This window comes from Bufo gargarizans, chromosome 11 (genome assembly GCF_014858855.1).
Source record: "Bufo gargarizans isolate SCDJY-AF-19 chromosome 11, ASM1485885v1, whole genome shotgun sequence".
Taxonomy (NCBI): domain Eukaryota; kingdom Metazoa; phylum Chordata; class Amphibia; order Anura; family Bufonidae; genus Bufo; species Bufo gargarizans.
In genome coordinates, this window is record NC_058090.1 from 84,269,630 (window position 1) to 84,292,212 (window position 22,583).

At 44.1% G+C, this 22,583-nt stretch overlaps 1 protein-coding gene across 3 annotated transcripts in view; it reads left to right on the forward strand.

Annotated features, from left to right (window-relative positions):
* Positions 1–22,583, forward strand: part of LOC122922038 (NACHT, LRR and PYD domains-containing protein 3-like) — a 57,140-nt gene that overhangs the window by 29,990 nt on the left and 4,567 nt on the right. For 2 of the 3 annotated variants that reach the window (XM_044272451.1, XM_044272453.1), the window contains 2 exons: positions 5,817–5,987; positions 21,724–21,894. In XM_044272451.1, coding sequence (XP_044128386.1) covers positions 5,817–5,987; positions 21,724–21,894 — 342 coding nt within the window. The remainder of the gene's footprint in view (positions 1–5,816; positions 5,988–21,723; positions 21,895–22,583) is intronic. The other variant, XM_044272452.1, reaches the window with a different exon arrangement.

Below are 22,583 nucleotides of genomic sequence, written 5' to 3' on the forward strand. Positions count from 1 at the left end.
AATTGGCAGCAAAAGAGTTAACGAGGAATGTAATTTGTGGCATCTTCAGTTGTAGATTGTGAAATCTGTTCTTAAAGGTCTGTTGTAGGTTTTCAAGAAGTTCTGCATGGTGAGAAGTTCTCCTTTTTAGGATCTCAGCAGCTTGGGCACTTGCATTTGCCACAGAGAGGAAATGTGTTAGTTATCCCTTTCTCAGATGAGTTTTAAAAAAAAAGCTTGAGCTTGTTAACAAATGCAAAAACGGTTTGCACTAGATCAGGCAGCAACTTTAATTTACCTTGGAGCTCAAGGTTGAGTCTATCCAGGTGGTGCAGCATGTCCACCAGAAATGCCAGATCCAAAATCCACGGGGAGCCCAGGAAAGTCTTTGTGTTTTTCTTCCAGAAACAACTTTACCTGACTCAAAAGTAAAAAAAAAAAAAGAGATAATCACCTTACCTTTTCAAAGCCACCTTACAGAGCAGTAAACTGGCAAATCATTGGGAAGGTTCTCATCAAGGTCTGCAATGAGATTTCTGAACTGTCTGTGATTAAGCGCATGAGTGCAAATAAAATTGACAATTTTCAGAACAGGCATCATGACGTGGTCTAAATTTAGCTTTTTAGACACCAGCTGCTCCTGATGAATAATGCAATGAAATCTCCAAAATTCTGGAAAGCGGTCATCACATTTACATAGCCCGATAAGGCTATTCACAGATCCTATCATAGACGGTGCTCCATTTGTGGTTATGGCTGTGAGTTTTGATAATGGCAAATTTGTCATTTCTACTACAGTCATCAGGGTCTCTTTTATATCAATACCACGAGTTTTGTCTGTTAACGGGATGATATCAAGTAGCTCTTCTTTTATTGTACAGTTGTCTGATACATACCGTGCAAAAATTGCCAACTGAGGCTTGTCTTGTATACAGGGCCGGTGCAAGGATTTTTGCCAACACAAGCAAAGCTACATTTTGCCGCCCCCCCAGAACCTCACCTGGCCCTGGTCCCGTCTGCATCAGCTGGCTTCTCCTCTGTGTGTATGCGTGTCTCACCTGAAGGTATTTATAGAAGTGGGCTCTAGGCAAGTCATATACCTCCTGCAATCTGGCGAAGGACATGAAGTTTTTATCCTCCAGAAGGTGGCCCAATCGCAGAATACCCTTCCGTCTCCATGTCCCAAAGTCAGATAAGGAGAGGAACTCAGGCAGCCCGGGATTGTCCCACAGTGGAGTGTACTCCGTATTGCCTACAACCCCTCTTAACTGTTTAACCCTGTTCCACGTGGACTGCATCAAGTGACCCAAATCCCCCATCGGACCACCTTTCCCAACTCCTTTAGTCTCCAATATCAACATAAGGTCACTAGAGGACAAACAATGAGTAAACAGCTGACAAGTCACCTCCCTCAATTCTGGTTCTAACCACCCTTTAAAATGTTGGCATTGTGCAGCCAGAAAGTATACCCAAGGGTTTGGCACTGCAAGGCCCCCTTCCGTCTTAGGATACTGCAACGTTTCAAGTTTAATTCTCGGTTGCCCCTTTCGCCATATGAGGTCCCTGAAAGTAGCATTACTTTGATCAAATTTGGACTTTGACAGCCAGACCGGGGAGTTATGTAGCACATAGAGTAGCTGGGGCATCAACACCATTTTAATAAGATTCGACCTACCCGCCACCGACGGGTACAGTTTACACCATGCCTTGACTTTATTCCTGAGGCTGACAACCAGTGGGTCAAAGTTAAGGCGCTCAAAATCCCGGATTCGAGGGGATACGTGGATACCCAAATATTTAAAGGACGCTACGCATGGAATATTTCTTTCTCGCTCTGTCTGCGACTGCACTTGCCCGTCAAGCAGCATAATTGCCGATTTACCCCAATTTATCGTCAGACCCGACAGGGCACCGAAGCGGTCAATAATCGTCATAGCTGCATCCAAGGATGGACCAGTGTCTCCCAGGAAAAGCAAAGTATCGTCTGCATACATCGCCACTTTATTGTTAACTGTACCATATTGGAACCCCTGAATGTCAAATGACCAACGAATCGCTGCGGCTAGCGGCTCAATCGCAACTTCAAATAGCAGAGGCGACAACGGGCACCCCTGTCTAGTGCCCCGGCCCAAACAGAACTTAGGGGACACCCCACCATTCGCCCTGACACATGCTTTGGGACTAGAGTATAACACTCGGACCCAGGATATGTACTCATCTCCAAACCCCATATGCACCATAACTCTCCACAGGAACCGCCACTCGATGCTGTCGAAGGCCTTGGCCGCGTCTAAAGAAAGGATAGCTCTATCTCCAACATTTTCAGCTGGGAGTTGAATACTGGCGAACACTTTATTTTATTTTTTTTGCCAGAAGTTAGCAGAAATGGAAACTTTATTATTTATTTTTTTCCTCAGAAAGTGTCATATTCCGCTAACTTGTGAATTTTTTTTTAATCAAAGATGAACTCGCCATGCCCCTCTGCGAATACTTTGGGGTGTCTTCTTTCTAAAATGGGGTCATTTGGGGGGTATTTATACTATCCTGGCATTCTAGCACCTCAAGAAACATGACAGGTGACAGAAAGTCAGAGCTGCTTCAAAATGTGGAAATTCACATTTTTGTACCATAGTTTGTAAACGCTATAACTTTTGCGAAAACCAATAAATATACACTTATTGGATTTTTTTTTTATCAAAGACATGTAGCACAATTAATTCTGACACAAACTTGTATAGAAATGTAATTATATTTGAACAATTTTACCAGAAAAAGTTAAAAATACACTTTTTTTGAGAAAATTGCGGTCTTTTTGATTAATATCAGAAAAACCTAAAATCTCAGCAGAAATCAAATGCCACCAAAAGAAAGCTGTATTTGTGAGAAGAAAAGGAGGTAAAATTCATTTGGGTGTCAAGTTACATGACCGAGCAATAAACCGTTAAAGTTGTGAAGTGCTGATTTGTAAAAAAGGGCCTGGTCACTAGGGGGGTATAAACCTGTGGTCCTTAAGTGGTTAAAGAAGCATCTTTTTTCTTAACAAAAAAAAAAAAAAACAGCAGCAACAGGTGACTTCGAGGGTCGGATGTGTCCCTTTCTCAGGCTCTCAGAGATATAAGTACGCATAGCGACTCTTTCAGGTTGCTTTGATTACTGCTTTGCACACTCTTGTTGTCCCTTTTGCCTTCACTCTGCAGTCCAGCTCACCCCAAACCATCTCGATTGGGTTCAGGTCCGGTGACTGTGGAGGCCAGGTCATATGGCACAGCACCCCATCACTCTCCTTCATGGTTAAATAGCCCTTACACAGCCTGGAGGTGTGTTTGGGGTCATTGTCCTGTTGGAAAATAAATGATGGTCCAACTAAACGCAAACCGGATGGAATAGCATGCCGCTGCAAGATGCTGTGGTAGCCATGCTGGTTCAGTATGCCTTCAATTTTGAATAAATCCCCAACAGTGTCACCAGCAAAGCACCCCCACACCATCACACCTCCTCCTCCATGCTTCACGGTGGGAACCAGGCATGTAGAGTCCATCCGTTCACCTTTTCTGCGTCGCACAAAGACACTGTGGTTGGAACCAAAGATCTCAAATTTGGACTCATCAGACCAAAGCACAGATTTCCACTGGTCTGATGTCCATTCCTTGTGTTTTTTAGCCCAAACAAGTCTCTTCTGCTTGTTGCCTGTTCTTAGCAGTGGTTTCCTAGCAGATATTCTACCATGAAGGCCTGATTCACACAGTATTCTCAGTTGTTCTAGAGATGTGTCTGCTGCTAGAACTCTGTGTGGCATTGACCTGGTCTCTAATCTGAGCTGCTGTTAAGCTGCGATTTCTGAGGCTGGTGACTCGGATGAACTTATCCTCCGCAGCAGAGGTGACTCTTGGTCTTCCTTTCCTGGGGCGGTCCGCATGTGAGCCAGTTTCTTTGTAGCACTTGATGGTTTTTGTGACTGCACTTGGGGACACTTTCAAAGTTTTCCCAATTTTTCGGACTGACTGACCTTAATTTCTTAAAGTAATGATGGCCACTCGTTTTTCATTACTTAGCTGCTTTTTTCTTGCCATAATACAAATTCTAACAGTCTATTCAGTAGGACTATCAGCTGTGTATCCACCTGACTTCTCCACAACGCAACTGATGGTCCCAACCCCATTTATAAGACAAGAAATCCCACTTATTAAACCTGACAGGGCACACCTGTGAAGTGAAGACCATTTCAGATGACTACCTCTGGAAGCTCATCAAGAGAATGCCAAGAGTGTGCAAAGCAGTAATCAAAGCAAAAGGTGGCTACTTTGAAGAACCTAGAATATGACATATTTTCAGTTGTTTCACACTTTTTTGTTATGTAAATAATTCCACATGTGTTAATTCATAGTTTTGATGCCTTCAGTGTGAATCTACAATTTTCATAGTCATGAAAATAAAGAAAACTCTTTGAATGAGAAGGTGTGTCCAAACTTTTGGTCTGTACTGTACATAAAGATAAAACGTAACCTTTAATAATGTTACTATGAGGGTCCATTCACACGTCAGTAAGTGTTTTGCTGATATGCAAAACACGGACACCGGCAATGTGTATTCTGCAATTTGTGGACCGCACATCGCCTGCACTATAATAGAAAATGCCTAATCTTGTCTGCAATTGCGGACAAGAAAAGGATATGTTCTATTTTATTGCGTAAACGGAAGCACGGATTCGGAAGTGCAGATCCGCGGATGCGGACAGCACATTCCGTTCTGCACCCATTCCGCAAAATAGCGGAACGGATGCGGACCCATTTTGAGGACGTGTGACTGGAAAAGATATCCCTCAAAATGAAAATAAATTAAATTATTAAAGTTAAGCAAAAAGCATAGATGTGGTCGGCAATAACAAGTGCTCGGCGGCACCAAATCAGAAACCTTATGTCCTACCACAATCCGGGGGGTTCCAGTGCACATCCATGAATTCCGGAGGGAAAGCAAAAAACATCTATCCCTGGGCTAGATGATGATGTGGTATTGAAGGACAGGGTGGGCAAAGAACTGTCCCTGATATTGCACTACAGGGGGTGCTATTCTGGCCCTGATAGCCTAACCACAGACCACCCGCCCTGATAAGAGCAACCCCGTCCGGAACCTTACCCTATATAAAAATGTCCCTAGTAAGCCCCTAGGCCCCTGACTGCCAGGTGATCACTATATAGATCTATGTGTTTTTGGCTCATTATAAAAGTATATTATAAGTATATCGCACCCCTCTGTGTATCACACCTATCGATAGCACACACATACCAGTCCTTAAAAGGACTTTTGTGGCCCAATTAGCTAGTGTTTGGTGTCCCTAACAGCCTGTCCCTGCTCCACACAGCAACCTCTCCCTACACTGGCAAAACACTGAATGTAAAATGGTGGCCAGATCAGGTTTATTTATAAGGTAGGGGGTATGTCCATGTGCTGAAACGTCTCAATTGGCTGTGCTGTACCACCTGATGGATGTGTCATGGCTCAAAGTTCTTCACAATGTAAAAGAATATGGCAGGCGCGAATATCTCCATATGTTCGGCGAATCGCAAACACGCAAAGTTTGCAGCGAAACGACCGTCGGTCGAACCGCAAGGCCATCTCTACTCAGGGGTTCTGGATTTCTAGGACATGGACATATCATATAGCTGCCTCCATTCCTGACATCCACCACACACAAGAGGCGGCTTCTAGTGATGACATTTATGGATGTTACTAACAGCCGGGGACATTTTCTCTCCACAGTCACAATCTACAGGTTTTATACTAACGCTCTATGGACGCCTCACCCACATCTCATCTTCTTATTCTTCTTATTCTTATAGTTTGGGTGGTAATGGTCTACCAGACACTTCCTGCATCCAGTTGGCATCTGTAATAAGGAGTAACCCGTCCCTGAAGATACTTGTCCTGTCTGGTAACCGTCTGTCTGGTCCTCACTTCAGAGACTTGATGGAGGCTCTGTCCAGTCCGGCCTGCAGGATAGAGGAATTATAGTGAGTATAAGAGATGTGTACAGGACTGAGACATGTGGGGCACACGTTATACATGGATTTTATTCTATTTTATGCTCCGCACCATCGTTATGTCTATGAGATAAACTGCTGACTAGGGTTGTCACGATACCAACATTTTGATTCGATTTCGATACCATAAAAAAGTATTACGATACTCTGAACCATTCGATACCATGGAAAAAAAATATCACCCCAAAAAAGCCGCGTGCATTCCGCATTTTATGGAATGTCCGGTCCATAATAGAACAGTCCTATCCTATTTTTGGGGGGGACAAGGTGACTAAAAAAGGCGGTTTAGATTTATTTATTTTTTCTGTTACGGCGTTCACTGCATAGGAGATATTTTTTTAAATATTTTAATAGTTTGCACTGTTTCGGGCGTGGCAATATATAATAGGTTTATTTTTTTATTGTTTATAAATTATATATGTAAAATTGGGAAAGAGGGGGCGATTTAAACTTAATATTTTGGTGTTTGTTTGTTTTTTAATTTTTTTTAATTTTTACTTTTTATTTAATAACTATTAGTCCCCTTAGGGCTAGAACCCTTGTCCTATCCCCCCTGATAGAGATCTATTAGAGTGAATAGGATCTTAAACTCTCCCTGCTGCCCTGGACTTTGTGCATACGGCAGCAGGGAGTTTACCATGGAGAGCTTCAGTAGCGTCCTGGCTGCCATGGTAACCGATTGGAGCCCCGGGATTACACTGCCGGGGCTCCGATCGGAACTGCTACTGCCACCAATAAAGAGTAGGGTAGAGGATCCTGTGGTCACTGCCACCAATGAATTTAATAATGAGGGGTGGGGGTGCCTGTGGCCACTGCATGTCACGGACGGTGTACAGGAAACAAGACAAAGCAACATGCATATATGACTTACTGGATCCAAAGCTAAGGAACCAAGGGGAGACCCCTGCACAAGACCTAGCACTTTCCCTGGCTGCTCAGCCTATGCAAAGATCCCAGAGGTGGATGGTTGCATAGCCACGTACCTCGACTATATAACCCCTGAACACCCTACAATAGTGAGGGGACACGACCACCGGCTCCCTACACCAGACACGGAGGGAGTCAGGGTCACCTGGGATCCAGCAAACAGAAAATAACAGATAAATGTACAGCACTTAACTTTGTAGCAGACAGGAAAACAGGATGAGCATGCACACACACTCCAGGAAGTAGTATAAGCCGCTCAGTAATGCATTATGGGGCGGAATTTAAAGGGATGCAATTAATCCAACTACATGACAGCTGAGAGAGGATAACAAGATGAGGAACTGAATACCACAACAAAGAGAACTCAAGGAGGAGGTTCTGAAAGGCTTCTGTCAGAGCTTCTCAGCTGTCTGGTTGTGACACTGCACCACAAATGATTCTAATACTGGGGGGTTGAGGGGGGGGGGACACAGCACACTGCACCACCAATGGTTATAATTTATAATACAGGGGGGACAGCGCACTGCGCCACCAATAAATGTAATTAACACATTAATTTAAGTGTAGGCAGCAGGTGGCAGTGTCACATACCCGGCACCCGGCCTCAATAACAGGGCATGCGATCCACCAAACCAGGGCAATTAACCCCTCATGTGCCACATGTGAGGGGTTAATTGCTGCAGTTCGGCAGATCGCATGCCCTGTCATAGATGGTCGGGTATGTGATACTGCCACCGGCACCCGCTGCCTGGTCTTAAATTAATGTGTTAATTACATTCATTGGTGGCGCAGTGGCCACAGCCCCTTCCCTTATCCCCTTATCCTCAGTACAATGATCTCATTGGTGGCAGCCGCATCACAGGAGGGAGGGAGAGAGTCCCTCCTTCTCCACTGTGCTGCTCAGTAGAACATGGTGCGCGCTGAGAGCAGCAAGCCGCCATGTTCTCTAACAGATAACAGCGCAGACTATTATATTTTTAAATAGTAAGACCCGGTGTTGTATCGATCCGGGTCTAAAAGTATTGATTGGGTATCAATACTTCGATATCCGGTGCAACTCTATTCCTGTCACTGCTGTGTGGTGTCCGGCCACGCTTCTTCTTCTGCTAGGTTATGTTTAAGTATTTGTGAGCGACACACACAGCTCTGCTATACACACTCAGCACTGCCATACTCGCATACAGCCTGCTACACCCATACAGATCTGTTACATACATACAACTCTACTACATACATACAGCTCTGCTACATACATACAGCTCTGCTATACCCAAAAAGCTCTGCTACACACATACAATTGTGTTAAAGTCATACAGCTCTATTACACACACATGGAGCTATGCTACACACACACAGTGTCGGCTGTGTAGTCTTCCTGCTCTGACTCCTCCTATTGATGACATCATCAAAGGTCCTTAAGCTGTAGTTATTCTCCTTTCAGTACAATGTAGGACCTTCCTCCCCCATGCGCTGAACGGACGGTTCTCCTGCCTGCCGGCTCCCTCACTGATCAGGCAGATCTGTATGTGCGCTCTCCTGATCACTAATGAAGCAGTCAGGGGTCTGGCCATGCTGGATCCCTCTGACTGCTGTTTATAAGACACTTTCAGCAAGATTTTTTCTTACTAAAAGGGCGTCTTATAAATTGTCATATATGGTAAGTCTGATTTTCAGTGATGTGGTCCCGGTCATAGGAGAGAACTGCTGAAAAGTATCGACATTGTAAATGGGTTCTCTGTGACTTTGATATTAATGGCTTGTCCTCAGGAACAGTATCTAACTGGTGGGGGCACCCCCAAGACCCTGCCTATCAGGTGCTTAAAGAGGCAGCGGCGCTAGGTGAGCACTTAGGTGCCAATTTATTAAGACCAGCATGTTACACGCCTTTCTTAAAAGGGGTTCTCCGGGAATTGAGAAAATAAAAATAATATATTTATAATAAAAAAAATAGTATCAAATACCTTTCATTAGTTATAATGGCTTGTTTTGTCCAGGGAGCAATCATTAGGAAAAATAAAATGGCCGCCATCCTACTAGTCCACACAAAACCTGTCCTAATCACACAGGAGGACAAGTTAAGAATCTGCACCATCTTCCTCTCTTTCTTGTCAGGGATTATGATCCTGAATGCAGTTTAATATGATCTTCAGATGAATCTCTGTAGGAATGGAGTTTATGAGGAGACATGAAGTACAGAGAGGAGGTGGGGATGTGGGTAATGAGCAACAGCACTTGTTTACAATCTCCATTACCACAGCCCCACATTACCACAGTCTGTCCTGCCCATTCTCTTCGTACTTCATCTCTCCTCATGAACTCCATTCCCACAGAAATTCAGCTTAAGATCTTATCAGCTGTATTCAGGATCATAATCCCTGACAAGCAGAGCAGAGAAGAGGATAAGTTAGCTCTACCTCAGTTTTGTGAAGTAACTTGTTGTGATGAATACCGCACCTCTCTGCTCGCCTGACGTCAACTACGTCGAGCTCTCAAGATACGGTATAGTCACTAACTAGTTACCAAGATGTGATATTACACCCTCCGTAGGAGCACGTAAGGTCAGTTTGATACAGTTTACACAGACACCTCCTGTCCACGCGGGCATAGAGAGGCAACAAGCTGAGAGAGCCTTTTCACTGCCCCAGTGAAACAGCGCTTTCTCAGCCCGGGTAGAACTGCCACCAGTTCCTCATTTGATATAAGCCCGGTACGTTAACGGGATTATATAGGGTGAGAAACCAACCCGCAGTAGCGTATGACTATGCCGAAACACGGACTCGTGATCGAGATACAAGACAGCAAAAGATTCAAATATATATTTAATCGCCTTAAGGGCTCACTAGAAATAACACTATACACACAAAGAATATATACAGTGATCTGATGATAGGGTACAACAGGGTTAAGCAAAATATTAAGTCAGTTTACCAGGTATATGAGTCCTGTGGGTTGTGATGAGTTCTGAGCTGGAGTCACGTAGCAGGCAGTGATGTCAGCAAGTTGCAGGTCCCTCTAAACCAGGCTTCCTCAAACTGCGGCCCTCCAGCTGTTGTAAAACTACAACTCCCACAATACCCTGCTGTAGGCCGATACCTGTAGGTTGTTCGGGCATGCTGGGAGTTTTAGTTTTTTTCCAACAGCTGAAGGGCCGCAGTTTGAGGATGCCTGCTCTAAACACATGGCATAATGTGACCCCCCCTTCAGAGAAAGACTCGTCCTCTTGTTGGCACAAGCCTTTTAACCTGTAGCCGGCCCCTCCCCTCCCAGCCTCTGGGAGGGGTCCACTCCCCCTCTGCTGGGGCTGGCAGCAAAGGAGCCACAAAACCGATTAGGGCTCATGGCTCCAGACCAGAATGTTGCAGGGAGGTGGTTCTGGGTCCAATGGATCCCCTGGGCCCTGGCTACCAGTAGAGTCCAAGCATGGTACCGTTATTTGGTTTCTGTGGCGAGATATGTATATCTCCCCTACCTGGCATCCCACCAGCAAACTATGACCACGGCCTGTTAATCGTGGCCACAGGGACACAACTATGTATCTGGTTTAGGTCTGTGATGGACTGGCGGTTCATAATTCCTTATGAATTGGTTCCATTATGTCTGATAATGTTCATTGAACTAGGGAATGGCCTAGACCCCCTGCAGGGAAGTTTTTCCTGTTCCATTAGCTGGGTTCCTGGCTGGCTGAATGGAGGTGAGAAATTTTAAACAATAGTGGCCTGCAAGAGGTTCTCTCCCCGTGGAGTTCACTACCTCTGCTATCTGACAGCAAATGGCTGGTGTGGGAACATGGCTGACCTTGAATAATAATCCATATTCCTCACACATGTCCTGTTGTGTGATTAGGACAGGTTCTGTGTGTACTAAAAGGACGGCGGCTATTTTATTTCTTCTAATGATTGCTCCCCAGACAAAATGAACCATTATAACTAATGAAAGGTATTTGGGAATATATTTATAACAAAGTAATATTGAAGTATTTTCATTTTCTTAATTCCCTTTAATGAAGCCCTACAAGAAAATTTAGATTAGCACATCCAAAGTCACAGGTGCACATCCATAAAGCTAGCATGCAGGCAGCTGTCACAGGTTAAGGAGAAAGGAAAACACCAAATACACTCCACAACGAATAGACAACAATCTAGGCCTCAAAAGCTAAGGAAGAGGTGTGAACCGAGAGCAAAGCAGGTGGTTTGACTCCGCAACCAGAAAAGAGTGCATACGCAGAAGTTAAGATTAGCAGTGAAGTTACAGAGGTAAAGACAAGCAAAATATTCAAAACAGTATAAACAATACAAGTCAAATACTGCAACAATTTTCACCTTTGCTGTGTCCGTATTCGCAGTGCGGACACTAAGAAACAACAGTCCCAGGAACTATCCCTAACTGACCCTAACTTTCAAGTGGGTGCGCACCCCCCTTATCCCAGTGGTCCAAGTGGACCTCTTACAGTTTGTGGAAGTGCACGGTGGGGCCCGATGTCGTCCTTTTCCTTTAACCAGCGCAGGATCCGCAACAAAGAAGTCCTCCTCAGCAGGCCGGAAAACCAGTTGAATATAATCCAGGATTATTACAGTTACTGTCCGGTACCTCGACAGCACTGTGAGTCTCTTTACTGCTTGGGGCAATCCACTCAGCCCAATGTCGGCTCCACAGGTTAGTTGCTGCACAGTCCTTTTGAACTTGGCTTCACTAAATGCACGGTTCCTTTATACTCCATCCGTCTCTAGACTGAAGTTCACACAGCTTGGCTGCACAGGAAAGTCTTTTAGTATCTCTACACACGTCTTACACAGCACAGAACTTGTTTTCCATCTTGCCAACATGGCAGCCGTTATAGTTCCAGTCTCTCTTCCTCTTTCTTCCTGCTCACACTGAGGCAGGCTGACATCATAAGGGGCGTGTCACTCCAACACTTAACTGCTGCCTTAAAGAGCCAGTATCACATTAATACACTTTCTTTATGGTAAACTTAAATGCAAATTGGTCCTATGCTGCCATCTACTGACCAAACGAATACTGCAGGCATTTACATTTATCTGTATTACTGAAATAGCATTATACATTACATTTTAACACAGTTTACCAGGATAATGAAACTTAGAGACATTACATGACTGTTCCTTACAGAGGGATGGTGACCTCCCAGAAATCCCTATGCCTTTCCCCTAACTCCTGCCAGTATGAGCAGATCCTGATGGTGGAAATACTCATACGCCGGATACCTAAAGCCCTGCAAACTGGCGAGCCCTAGGATAGGTAGCCGGGGATGAGATAGCTGGTTCCTTCCCGAATTAAGGAACCCGCGTCTCCCTGAGGCCCAGAAACAACACACACCAGATAACAACCAACAGTGACGGCAACAAGTACCTAGCTTAGAGATGTATGAAGAAGCAGGAGGTCCAAGACACACAGGCTCTAGCTACTCCAGGCAGAAACTATAAACCGCATGGTCAGCAGTGTGAGACGGATCTGAATAGAGCCTCATCACTGATAATGAGCGGCACCTGAGGAGAGGTGAGATCCTGCCAAACAACAACATGCATAGAGGAAAAGAGAGACCTGTCAGCCTCACGTGCAGCAAGTCTATCCAATCTTCTCACATCTCTCACAGGAGGGACCGTGACAGCAGCTCACCCTACCAGGCTTAGGTTAGGCCCAGGAGAGGCAGTTCTGTTAGTGTTAGGTACCTATCTGTGGAAGCCACCTTGATGCCGGTAGATGGGCCCGACACGCGTATGATCAAATATGTGCGGAAAGAACTTCCATTTTTCATGTATAGTAGTTATAGTACCACTGTTATCCAGCATAATCCCTAATCCTTGGTTCTATTATTAGCATTAATAAAGCCCTAAACTGGTGGTAAATCCGTCAAAATTATGAGGTGCAGGCCTCTCCTTAACTTCGGGGCATCAAGTGCCAGTCCTAAGTGTAACACAGCTTCTGAGCCGCTGAAACAGGCATAGAAAATGGTAAATGAGACTGGTCTGCCGGCCCATCCTCTTTCCTGCCCACTGTAATACCATACACATCCACTATACACTGTACTGCTCTGTAATACCAAACACATCCACTATACACTGTACTGCTCTGTAATACCAAACACATCCACTATACACTGTACTGCTCTGTAATACCAAACACATCCGCTATACACTGTACTGCTCTGTAATACCAAACACATCCGCTATACACTGTACTGCTCTGTAATACCAAACACATCCACTATACACTGTACTGCTCTGTAATACCAAACACATCCACTATACACTGTACTGCTCTGTAATACCAAACATATCCACTATACACTGTACTATTCTGTAATACCAAACACAACCGCTATACACTGTACTGCTCTGTAAAACAAAACACATCTGCTATACACTGTACTGCTCTGTAAAACAAAACACATCTGCTATACACTGTACTGCTCTGTAATACCAAACACATCTGCTATACTCTATACTGCGGTTTGAGGTGCATCCCACGTATTGAACGCTGCAGGCTTTGCAGATCGCCAAATAAATTACCTTATTCGCGTTACAGTTGATGTACGATCTGATCTTGAATGCCTCCTCGGTTACACTGGATTCCAATGTTTTACCCACTGTAATATATTGACAAATTTTACAAATACTATGGCCACATTTATAACTCCCCACAACATTCAGCCCCGTGGATTTGCCATTATCCAATTTTTCTATGAACAAGCTCAGGGACAAGGTGGAGTACAGAGTAGGTGCTTGTCAATTTGTCGCAAGCTATCATCTTGAGATAAAATGGGTAGATATTTCCTGATAATACCTTGTACCTCCTGAAACTGGCCACTGTAGAAGGTGACAACCCCCTGTTTGTTGTCCTCACCTTCCCTCCTCACTGTACTATATGTACTATTCACGTTTTACTTTCTCTCCTGCCTGCTTCAGAATACGATCACTGTTCTGCCTATCCAGTGTAAGCATTCAAAGTGTAATCTCTGAAACTTACAGTTGTGGTGAGATAGCGGTAACCATCAATCTTAGCCGAATTGGCTGACAGTGACTCGATCCAAATGACACCTTGTAGTTCGTAAAGAAGTTTATTCCAAACTCTGCAGATCATACACAGATGAACAAATGGATAGGTAAAAAAAATCATGTTGTGAGCAGCTAGCAGGATACATGTGGCTGAGATGAAGGGTGAAGCCATAATGCCAGGGAGAGAGGGGAGGAGACTATACAGAGAGCACAGCAGGAAGGGAAGAGAGAAGGGGGACACAGAATGAAAAGGCAAACCATGCATGTGTAACATCACACTCCCCGTCAAAATGTATGATTTCTAATAACAATAATAAACTTTGGTTAAGTCCATGTATAATAGATGTTTCTTCTTTGTGAACATCTGCAAAATGAAAAGGAACAACAAAATTTCAACAAGGAAAACGTTACTATAATACTTGTAGACGTGCTCTTTAAAGTGTTGACAGCGGTAGGAGGAAGATTGATCCGTAAGTCCATCTTTACAGGGGAAGGCAACAACATGCACCAGTCCTTCTTACCTCTCTTTGCATCAGGTCGGTGGGAGGAGTTCATCTTCCTGTTTAGGCAGAAGCAGTACCACCTCGTTTATGGGTCTAAAGTAGTGTCTTGCAGAACCTTCTTTCATTACTTTAACTTCTGCTTTCCGCACCTTGTCATCATTACTTGGAACAGTCTTTGTAATAAGACCCATAGGCCAATTGTTACGATGAACATCTCTTTATTTCAGGAGAACAATGTCCCCGGCTTGCAGGTCGGGTTTGCTGACTTGCCATTTTCCACGACTTTGAAGGTTGCAAAGGTACTCCATCTTCCACCAGCTCCAAAACACATTGGCGAGATGTTGAACCCGTTTCCATTGGTGTTTGTAAACATTTGAACAATCAAAGTCCTGAGGAGGAATAGTGGCTATCTCGATCTTTTGAGTTAGAAGGGTGGCTGGAGTTAGCAATACTGGAGATTCTGGGTCTGAGGAAACAGGAACAAGTGGTCTTGCATTGATTATGGCGGACAACTCAGCAAGGAAGGTGACCAAGACTTCATGTGTGAGCTGGGAAGATTTGTGGTCCAGCAGCATAGAGGGCAGGATTTTTCTCGAAATCCCAATCATGCGTTCCCAAGAGCCTCCCATATGTGAGGAATGTGGCGGGTTGTATTCCCATTTACACTTGTTGGCATTCTTCAAGGACGCAAGAGTGTAAGATCGTGGTATCTTAAACTGTTCCAATGCCTGGAGGATTCCCACCTTTGTTGTTTCTCTTTGGGTAAAGGGGTATCCCAGTCAGTATTCTGTGAAGTAAGTTGTCTGAGTAATATCTTGCCCTGAATAGTAAAGTGTGCTATATATCCAAAAGGATAATAGATACTGTTCACTGCAGTCAGTACTCCTCGTTTTGTGAAGGGCTTGTTCACAAATGTGAACGTGTCTTGTTTAACGCCCCACAGCAATCCAAGGCTGCTTTGCGTGAGGTAAAGGTCAGATCCTAGTTGGAATTCCCTAGCACTGACAGCATGATGATTAGAAGGAAATGGTCTCATTACCTCTTTTCTGTTGGAGACGATTTTGTGTAGTCTGAGGTTAGCAGTAGCGAGCATGTTCTGAGTTCTGGTGAGAAGGTCGATGGCTTCCTCTTCCATAGGTAGAGACTTGAGACCGTTGTCTACGTAGAAGTTCTTTTCAACAAACTGACGTACATAAAACTCGAACTTGTTCGCCTTCTTGGGCTATTTTCCTCAGTCCGTAAATGGCAACTACGGGGAAAGGTAACCTCGTCGTTGGCATCATTATTGTGGTACCATCGGAACCTGAGGAAGTTTCTGTTGTCTTCACGGACAATGAAACATTTGTTGGATGTCGGTCATAATGGCAATCGGTCTAAAGTGGATTAAAACTCCTATGAGGTTGTTGTTCAGGTTAGGCCCAGTGAGAAGATTGTCATTGAGAGAAACACCTTCGTGACGAGCACATGAGTCTAAAACTACCCTAATCTGGTCAGGCTTGCGAGGATGGTAGACACCAAAACATGGGAGGTACCAACATTCTTCTGATTGTGCAAGAGGGGGTGCAGGCTCAGCATAATCTCTCTCAAACACCTTCTGCATAAAGTCAACAAAATGTTTCTTCATCTCCGGTTTCTGGTTCAGGTTGTGCTCTAAAGAGATGAACCGTAAATCTGCATGTTGTCCATTATTTGGAATTCTCTTCCTTGGGGTGCGAAATGGTAGCGGTGCCACCCAGCTGTTGGAATTATCTTGGTTGAATTCTTTACTCATGGTTCTCAATAATTCTTTGTCTTCCATCGTGGCTGCTAACTCGTTGTCCCTTGTGGTTACCTCAAACACTGTTACCAATGTTGTCATCCCAGAAGATAAATGCTTTCCTATCAACTAGTATGATGCGCTCTTGCGTACCTTTGTCACACAGCTTTTCTTTCACACTGTAGTGATGTCGTCGTGGAAAACAAGTAGTGCGTCCATTTGGCAGAACGTGTGTTTTAAAGTTAGAAATTGAGAAAAGGTTTCCTGGCGTTGCCAAGGCAGACGTTGCCTATGATGACCCAGATCCAGATGCTGGGCGTAAGGTGGACGATGTGGGCCGTTGATTTGACAGCGAACCTTATGCACCCTTAGAATGTCTCTCCCAAAGTAACAGCAGGATATCAGCATTTTCATCAAAGGCTTGAATTTGATTGGCTGTGTCCTTCAAGTGAGAATGGTGCAAGGCAGCTTCAGGAGTGGGGATCTCATTCTTGTTAGTTGGTATCTGATTATACTCGATGATAGTAGGCAAGGGTATTTCCAAGTTGCTATTGAGAAGAGTAACTACAAGGTCACTGGCTCTTCTACCCAAGACTTCTGTAATGCCTGTTACTCAAGAATGGTATACAATCTTATGGCCCTTTCTGGCTGGCCGTTGTGTATACACAAATCAAGCATATCTTTGCACAGCATTTCTCACAAAGTCCTTCCCCACAGACTTCAGTGCATGTAGAGAATACTGGGGTGGAGGCAGCTGTTTGTTCAGTGTGCTCCCCGCCATGCTTTGCCCTGGAGGGATGTCTGTGGATGGAGCTGTGTTGGTACAGATGAAGGGCTTGTATGTGGTTGTCACTACTGCATTCCAGGCATTTAATGACAGCCTTAAAGTCTTTAGCAAGGTGTTCTGTGGAGGCACAGCATCTGAAGCAAACTCCAAATCCCTTTAAAAGTTCCTTACATTCTTGTAGAGGTTTCTTTCTGAAACCAATGCATTTCTTAAGTGGATGTGGTTTGTTATGTATGGGACATTGGCGATTTGGATCTTAAAGTTTCTTGTTTTGCCCAGTCCTTTGTAGAACCGTAGCAGGTGCAGGTTGAACATCAGTTCTCTTCACTGATACTGGGCCCCTGCGGTCTCTATGCGTTATACGTGTGTTTGCAAGTCCTGGAGGAGGTGGACTGAGAAAGTTACAGTCACCATAGAAGAAACTTGGGTCATTCTTTGAGTCTGCGATTTCCCTTATGAAGTCACAGAGGTAGGAAAAAGGAGAAAAGGCAACTCCGTATTTTTTATTGTAAGTTGATCCCTGACTAACCCATTTTTCTTGAATGCCATATGTTAGCTTAAGGACAATAGGGTTGATGCCACGAGGGGTGTCGAGGTAACTAATTCCAGGTAGGCGAGTGTCAGCCATAGCTAGTCAAGCTCTAGTAGAAGATCACTGAGTTCTTGAAGCTTTAGATTGTCTTTAGCTGTAATCCTTGGGAAGCTTTGCAACCTTTTGAATAAGGCATCTTCGATTGCCTCAGAGCTGCCAAAGCTACGTTCAAATCTGTCCCAAGCAGCGTCAAGACCTGCAGCAGGATTGGAAGTGTAAACTGTTGAGTCTTTTGATATGTTTGGCAGCCACCTGATGAGTAGATCCAGTTCTTCCGCAGCAGTGATGTCTAGCTCGCTGATTGTGGCTTTAAAGGTGAATTTCCAGCCTCTGCAATTTTTAGGTTTGTCATCAAACGTGGTGAGTTCTCTGCGAAGCAAGTATTTAGCAAACTATGACATGCCTGTGTTTTCAGACTTTGGGTATACAGTTGCAGGTGGGACATAGTTAGTTGCAGTGGCTGGTACACTGATGTTGAGTGACTTGGGCACATAGGATGGTGCTAAGGCATTCAAAACTGGATCTGGCATACAGTCCAAGGGTGTGTTGATTTGTTAGGAAGTAGCTGGTCAGTGCAATAGTTAGGTAGAAAGTCCTTTCTATCCATACCAGTTTCCGCCACTTGAGAAGGTGCAGTAGATGTTGAGAAAACACCTTGGTTGAGTGCTTTGGCTGCTATGACAGAGTGATGGAGTTCTGAAGAGGTCCATGATGAATCTGATGTATAAGATGTAACAGAGTGACTGCTACTGATACCTCTTTCATTATCACTTCCGGCCTGCTTTAAGACTCTTAGTCTTGTCATGTCTTTGGCATGCTCACATTGTTCCAAAACTTCCATCTGTACTTTCTTCCGTGCAGCTTCAGCTTCCATCGCTGCTTTCTTCCGTGCAGCTTCAGCTTCCATCTCTGCTTTCTCCCGTGCAGCTTTAGCTTCCATCTCTGCTTTCTAAAGCGCAGCTTCAGCTTCCATCTCTGCTTTCTAAAGCGCAGCTTCAGCTTCCATCTCTGCTTTCTAAAGCGCAGCTTCAGCTTCCATCTCTGCTTTCTTTTGGGCGAAGGCTGCCTGGATTTTAGAAGCTTCTGCATCAGCGTAGGCTTTGATGAGTCGTTGGCTGAGAGTAGAAGATGTTGATCATAAGGATTTGGAAGATCGTGGGGAGCGCGAAATTGTTGAGTTTGTAAAATATTTAAACATAACAATTAAAGTTTTGTATCACAATAGGGGCCAGCCGCATTAATATCATACAGGCAATACCGCTAAAGAAAAGACGGTTTATATAATGCATCATGAAAATCATTATTACGGCATTAAAAATCTAAAAGCGTTTATCGGAGCCAAATATTTATGCGTCCGGTGCTGCTCTGTATACAACAATAAACACTAACACGGCTGTATACAGTTTTGCAAAGCGTGTCAGCGGTCGGATTGCGTTGATCAGGACGATAATGTTCGGTGCCGGATATGCCTGGTGCTTTGTCGTTCAGGGACGTGCTTTGAAACGCATAGAAACATATCACTTAGTGATAACGCGTTGTGAGAAAAAAAAACTTTGAGTTTTTGTTACAGATATATAGACTGGGGCGCTGAGCACAAGTGTAGCGGTCTAAAATGCAGCATCTGCAGCGGGCTGGTTGGCAAATTTGACAACCACGTCTGTTACATGCAGCCTTACAACCCCAAAGAAGCGACTGACAAGTACATCTTTTACGATTTTGAGTGCATGCAAGAAACAGGCATACATATACCCAATTACATTAATGCGACTACATTATACGGCACTAATTCCTGGCAATTTAGCGGTAAATCCTGCATGCGCGATTCTGTACGCTTTTTTATCGACGGAAAGTTTTTCCGGCTACACATTCAGAGCACAGAATGCCGGTCGTTGCAACGCTTATTTTGTTATACAGGAGCTGAAATTTAAAATTGACATTATAAACCAAGGCGGACGGTTAATGTGCGTTACCCTGACTGATTTTAAAAATTAGATTCATAGAGTCGTTGAATTTCATACCAATGAAGCTCAGTAAGATGCCAGAAGCTATGGGCTTTTCAGGCGCCAAGGGTCACTTCCCGTATTTTTTCAATACGGAAGAAAATCAAAATGACATAGGCGTCATCCCGGATGAGCGGTATTACGGCTGCGATTACATGATTCCCGGCGAGAAAAAAGAATTCCTGGTGTGGTATGAAGAACATAAAAATGACACCTTTAATTTTCAGGAAGAGCTAAGAGCTTACTGTATAGCAGGTGTTGAGAATCGTTTCTGGGTCTTGTGAATGTTACAGGGACACAATTATGGCCATGACTGAAAAAAAAAAAGTGACGCAATACTTTAAATGTGAAAAGAAATACAGAACAGTCACTAAATATATCAACCCATTTCAACTTATTACGTTGGCGTCAGTATGAGGTCTTGAGAAGGGCTTGTGAATGTTACAGGGACACGATTATGGCCGTGACTGAAAAAAAGTGACGCAATACTTTAAACGTGAAAAGAAATACAGAACAGTCGCTAAATGTATTGACCCAGGTATCATTTTTATGTTCTGCGTACCACACCATGAATTCTTTTTTCTCGCCGGGCATCATATAATCGCAGCCGTAATACCGCGGGAAGTGACCCTTGGCGCCTGAAAAGCCCATAGCTTCGGGCATGTTACTGAGCTTCATTGGTATGAAATTCAACGACTCTATGAATCAAATTTTTAAAATCAGTCAGGGTAACGCACATTAACCGTCCGCCTTGGTTTATGTGCTATGAACGTGTAGACGGAAAAACTTTCCGTCGATATAAAAGCGTACAAAACTGCGCACACATGATTTACCGCTAAATTGCCAGGAATTAGTGCCGTATAATGTAGTCGCATTAATGTAATTGGGTATATGTATGCCTGTTTCTTGCATGCACTCAAAGTCGTAAAAGATGTACTTGTTTGGGGTTGTAAGGCTGCATGTAACAGACGTGGTCGTCAAATTTGCCAACCAGCCCGCCGTAGACTCTGCATTTTAGACCGCTACACTTGTGCTCAGCACCCCAGTCTATATATCTGTAACAAAAAACGCTAAAAGTTTTTTCTTCTCACAAAATGCATTATCACTAAGTGATATGTTTCTATGCGTTTCAAAGCACGTCCATGAACGACAAAGCACCAGGCATATCGGGCACCGAACATTATCATCCTGATCAACGCAATCCAACCACTGACACGCTTTGCAAAACTGTATACAGCCGTGTTGGTGTTTATTGTTGTATACAGAGCAGCACCGGACGTATACATTTTTAGCTCCAATAAAAGCTTTTAGATTTTTAATGCCGTAATAATGATTTTCATGATGCATTATATAAACCGTCTTTTCTTTAGCGGTATTGCCTGTATGATAATGCCGCTGGCCCATATTGTGATCCAAATCTTTAATTGTTAAGTTTAAATATTTTTCTATCTCAACATTTTCGCTAAAAGATACCAAACGCCTTTCGGGTATTTGTAAATTGCGATGCAGTTGTTGGGCTTTCGCTAACAACACGTCGTTGGTCGTCGCTCAAAGCGCCCCCCCCTCTCCAAAATAGCGTAGACAATAGGGGCCAGACAAACTTTATTAAAGTCGTATAAATGTTGTTTTTTGCGTTCAATAACACGGCTATATGCTACGCCGCCCAAACGAATTCGGGCACCACCGCGACGGTCCCTGACAATGATGGCGACTAGTTTAAGTAATTTACCGGCTATGCACCCTGCATTGCTCTGTAAAGCGTTAGCGATATTGTTCAAAAATGTTTCAGCGCTAAATTCATCTCTAGAATATCTATTTGAAAAAATGGAGTCAAACGTCTCACCATTGTCTAAGCGCAATTGGCTATAATCACATGGCTCAGCGGCCTGTAAAACTCTATCTCACCAAGATTATATAGCCTCGGGGTTCTGGATTTCTAGGACATGGACATATCATATAGCTGCCACCATACCTGACATCCACCACACACAAGAGGCGGCTTCTAGTGATGACATTTATGGATTTTACTAACAGCCGGGGACATTTTCTCTCCACAGTCACAATCTAAAGATTTTATACTAACGCTCTGTGGACGCCTCACCCACATCTTATCTTCTTATTCTTACAGTTTGGGTAATAATGGTCTACCAGACACTTCCTGCATCCAGTTGGCATCTGTAATGAGGAATAACCAGTCCCTGAAGATACTTGACCTGTCTAATAATCGTCTGTCTGGTCCTCACTTCAGTCACTTGATGGAGGCTCTCTCCAGTCCGGCCTACAGGGTAGAGGAATTACGGTAAGTATAAGAGATGTATACAGGACTGAGACATGTGGGGCACACGTTATACATGGAGTTTATTCTATTTTATGCTCTGCACCATTGTTGTGCAGCAGATTTATTATCTTCTCTCCACATTACTGATAAATATTTTCCCTTTTGCTTTTTTCCCGACTTCTAAGAACCATAACGTTTTTACTTTTCCGTTCACATAGCCATCTGAGGGCTTCATGCGCGCTGCTGTATTTTGCAGTCCGTCTAGAGAAAAGTTCCTTTCCTGTCCTCAAAATGGAGAAAAATAGGAAGTTTTATGTTTTCCACAGGACAGACTTCAGGGTGTGGGGAGCACACGGTGTAATGTCTGCATGTTTTGTGGCCCCGTTGAGATTAGTGATGTCCCGAACTATTAGCTTGTTCACGTTCACTGCGGTGGGCGAACATATGTGGTGTTCGGTCCGCCCCCTATGTATCATCATTGAGCAAACTTTGACCCTGTACCTCACAGTCAGCAGACACATTCCAGCCAATCAGCAGCAGACCTTACCTCCCAGACCCTCCCACCTCCTGGACAGCATCCATTTTAGATTCATTCTGAAGCTGCATTCTCAGTGAGAGGAGGGACAGTGCTGCTGCTGCTGCTGCCGATTCAATAGGGAAAGCGTTAGCTAGGGCAGTGTTCTGTGTCCACAGACTCCTCTGCTGCAAGG